The sequence below is a fragment of the Crocuta crocuta genome, unplaced genomic scaffold, assembly GCF_008692635.1.
Source record: "Crocuta crocuta isolate KB4526 unplaced genomic scaffold, BGI_CrCroc_1.0 scaffold528, whole genome shotgun sequence".
Classification (NCBI taxonomy): Eukaryota; Metazoa; Chordata; class Mammalia; order Carnivora; family Hyaenidae; genus Crocuta; species Crocuta crocuta.
The window spans coordinates 1,128,061-1,132,112 of record NW_027530010.1 but is presented as its reverse complement, the minus strand read 5'-3'; the positions used below and the strand labels follow the sequence as shown (position 1 = coordinate 1,132,112).

General features: G+C 68.2%; 1 protein-coding gene across 1 annotated transcript in view; it reads right to left on the bottom strand.

Annotated features, from left to right (window-relative positions):
* The window catches only part of ZBTB7B (zinc finger and BTB domain containing 7B), a gene marked incomplete at its 3' end in the record, with an annotated part of 2,242 nt that extends 372 nt beyond the window's left edge, over positions 1–1,870 (bottom strand). Inside the window, 4 exon segments of the mRNA XM_077764053.1 lie at positions 387–944; positions 946–1,104; positions 1,106–1,254; positions 1,577–1,870. Coding sequence (XP_077620179.1) covers positions 387–944; positions 946–1,104; positions 1,106–1,254; positions 1,577–1,639 — 929 coding nt within the window.
* Between the last annotated feature and the right edge of the window lie 2,182 nt (positions 1,871–4,052).

Genomic DNA, 4,052 nt, shown 5'->3' with positions numbered 1-4,052 from the left:
CAGAAGAGGGGGTCAGGACAGGCCCCGGCTGACTCCCCCCCAGCCCCCCCCCAGAGCGCAGGGGAGGGGGGGCAGCACAGGCCCGGCTGACTCCCCCCCACACACCCCGGGTTCGGGGTCTCCTTCCTAGACTGGGTCTCACTGCCCAGGACGCCCTTGCTGACTTGCTCCCAGCTGAGGTGGGCGCAGCCCTGCCCCCGCCTCCAGCACCCCTCCTTCAACCCCAAACCTTTCCTGCACCAGACCAGCCTCCCTTGACCTTCCTTCTCCTGGCCGCTCTGGTAACCGGGCACCTCCAGCCCTTCCAGAACCACCTGCTCCCCCCTCCGTGGGGTCTCCTAACCCCCCTCCCCTCCCCCCTCACTGCCACCTTCCCAGGCGCTCACCGGGTGAAACGGACGCCGCACACTTCGCAGGCAAAGGGCTTCTCACCCGTGTGGGTCCTCATGTGGCGCGGCAGCTTGCCCGCCCCGTGGATGATCTTGTGACAGACAGGGCACTCCTGGGGCATCTGGGAGCGGCGTTTGCGCACCAGCTTGTCCTGGCCGTCTAGGCCCGGTGCCAGCGCGTCCTGGTGCAGCGAGCTCAGGTAGGCCATCAGGTCAGGGTCGATGGCGTCCTCGTCTGAGCCCAGCTCCTCCGGGGAGAGCGGCGGCCCACCCCCCTGCGCCAGCCCGTAGGCGGTGGGGTACACCAGCTCCTCCTCTTCCTCCTCACCCTCATAGGCCTCGTAACTCAGGGGCCCCGCGGGGGGCGAAGCAGTCCCGGCTGGAGGGCTGGAGCCGTCCCCCGGCCCGCCGCCTGCAACCCTGCCCGCCACCTCCTCCTCCTCCTCGAAGGCCGCAGGACGGCTGGGCACCGGGGGCAACTCGGGCACTAAGTGGTTCGCCCGGGCCCCCTTGGTCTGCAGGAAAGCTTTCCGGGGCTTGCGGCTGCGGCNCCGCGTCAGGCCCGGGAGCCTCCCGGCCGCTGCCCTGGAGGATGTCCACGCAGGCGGCGATGACGCAGGGGATCTCCAGCAGCCGCGCCGCCTGCAGCACGGCCGGCATGTTGGCGCTGCTGGTGGTCAGCGTGGCCGTGTAGGCGAACTCCAGCAGGGNCCCGGTGAGTGCGGTATTCAAGGCCCTGCGTCCGGATGGTGAGGTCGCACAGGTGGCCCAGCTGGCGCTGTTCATTGAGGCGGCTCAGGAGCTCGCTGCTGTGGTCCGGGAACGGAATCCCGATGAGGTCGTCCTCAGGGCTCCCCATCTTTTTCTGCAGGGTTGAGGAGAGGGAGAGGTTGAGAGCACTCAGCCCTGCGAGGGGGTCCAAGGAGGGAGCACGGGCACTGGCCACCACCCCGGGGCCAGATACTCTAAGGGCTTCTACTGGGCAAGCCTGCGCGAGCCTGACGAGCACCGCCTCACGGGCAGGGGACCCGAGGCGCGGGCAGGTGGAGTGACTTCCCAAGTTGCGTGCAGAACGGCGTCCGAAGCCAGGCTGTGGGGCCAGGCCCTGTTCCCAACTGCGCACGGCCCTGCCTGCCTGTGCGAGCAGAAGCCCGGACTCGCCCAAGGAACCTACTCTAGACACCCACCGGTTTCACGGCACCCCTGCCCGTGCCTCTGGAGAAGGCGCTGGCCTGGGGGACAGGGCACATGGGGAGCTCCGTGAAGTGGCCGCAGGACTCCGGGCTCAACCATCTGAGGAGCGGTGACCGTCTGTGACGGAGCCTCCCCGTGGCCAGAGGGGCCGAGGACAGAGCTGAGATTCACACTGGACTGAGCGGTGCTCCAGGCGCCGTCCAGGCCCCGGCACCGCACGTACTTTAACTCAGACCCCACGAAGGGCCTGGGGCGCTGGAAAGGGCCGCGCAGACTCACCAGGCGGCCTCCGGCACCTTCACCTTCCTCCCCACCCCCACCCACTAAAAGTTCTTCTCCCCTTTTAGATTCCACCCCCCACCCCAGGCCAAAAGGGAAATACAGCTCCCAGCAACCCCCCCACATCCTCCCCTCCCCCAGAAGGCCAAGGAGCAGCCACCCTGTGCTGGGGTGTCGCTGGTGCTTCCTGCCCCGCACAGATAAGCATCGTCCCCGCCCCCTCCCCCNAGATTCCAGACCCACCCCTCCCCACCTCGCTCCCGCCGCCCCGGCTCCCTCCCTCCCTGCCCGGTGGCTGGCCTGGAGAGCCCCCCTCTCCAGAGGGCCACCCTCCTCCGCCCGCTGTGCTGGCCCCTCTGAGGCCCAGAGTGGCAGCAGCCCCCAAGGCTGGTGGGGGGCAGGCGGGTGGTAGAGCGGGTCTGGCCTGGAGGGGAGGAGCTCTGCTGCTGGCCTGCTGAGTGACCTTGGGCAAGTCCCTTCTCTCAGTGCATCGGCTTCCTCGGCGGTACGAGGAGTGGGTAGAAGTCCCAGGGGCTCCGCCCTTTAGCCCTGACATTCGGTGGGTCTGGAGCCACTGGGGACAGAGGTGGGACCCGGAAAGGGCCGAGCTCTGGACTCAGCCGGGCTGGACTCTGCGGCCGACTGGCCTGGTGACTTTGCACACACAGTCTGGCCTCCGAGCCTCCTTCCTGGTCGACAATACAGGACAGTCCCTCCGGGGTCCTAGGGCCGCGGTGGCAGCTGAGTGGGACTGCACGCTGGCACGCGGGCTGACACACACACTCTGGCCTTGGGAGGGAGGGACACGGCCTCACCCAGGGGCAGATTCCACTCTACCGACCGCCTCCTCCGCCGGGAAGCAGCTTGGGGACAGCTGGGTCTTCCTCCCTCAAATCACCCCAAGGAGTCCGGTTACTACTAGCTACATGACCTTGGGTAAGTCACTTCCTTCCCCCACCCCAGGAGGCCGTTTCCTCGTCCATAATGTTAAAGTCCTTAGGGTGGGTCCCGGCGACACTGGTCAGTGCCTTCTTTGCCCCTCCCCACAGCCGCTCAGCCCTGGCCACTGAGGGGAAGAGGTTTTCCAGGGAGCTGGGGGGTCAGGGGCCACAAATTCCCTCTTGGGAGCACAGGTCCGGCATTGTCTCTGCCTGCCTCGGGGCCGGTCACCTGCACAGAAGCCTTAAGTGAGCCGCACCCACGTGTTTCTCTCTCAGTGGCGCCCAGACGCCCTCAGCGAGGCCCCTGCTCCCACCCGGAGTCCTGTGCCCCCTCCCTCCCTGGGGGCAGCCCTGGCTCCCTTGGGCGAACAAGGGGCAGACGCCCCAGGACTCAGCACAGACAAAACCCGGGTGGGCAGCAGAGCAGTGGGCACCCTCCTGGGCCCAAGCAGGGCCTGTCCCTCCTGAGGGGGATGGGTGGGGCTGTCCTCACTGTCCATTGGCCTGGAGCTGGGCACCCGCAGGCACGTGGCTCGCCCCGTCCCTCTCCCTCCTTCCCTCCCCACCCCACCCATTCCTGCCTTGCTAGGCCCGCCTCCTTTCTCCCACCCCAGGGCGGTCTCCGCGGCAACTTGGTGTGACAGGGCGCTGATTGGCTGACCCTGCTGTCAGGTCACGGGCTCAGGCTGGTTCACCAGGACTTGGGCGAGGGTGGGTGTTTAACCCCTTAGGCCCAACTCCAATGCCCTTGGCCACGAGGTGGCACCGCAGGGGGGGAGAGGCGGAGGACACTGGTGGGAAGCGGGTGTGGGGAAGGTGCTCTAGCGCCAGGAGACTCCCCGGCCCGTACCCAGGGCTTGGCAGCAGTGCCAGCTGAGGTGCCACCTGGAACTGTGCTGATGCCAGCCAGGCCACGGGGCAACTCCTAGCCCCGTCATCGGGGTGGGGGTGGGGCACCGGTGCCAGGATGCCCACCCACCTCGGGCACCCTTCCCACCTCTGCACCCCAAAGGGCCCGGCCCCCCGACGCCCCGTGAGGGCGGCCCATCCCCGCCCAGCCTGGCATGCCCCCTCTTGCTGAGGCCTTGTGGGCATGGGTGTGTGTGGAGGTTGGGGGGGGGCAGCTGTGCCAGGGAACCAGGCGAGGTCTGTTTGCCTGGCAGGGGGAAGAAGTGGGGGCCCCGCCCCATCACTCCCCCTTTCCCGCCACCCCCCCAGGCTCCCCTCACTGTCGGGCCTGCTAGACCGG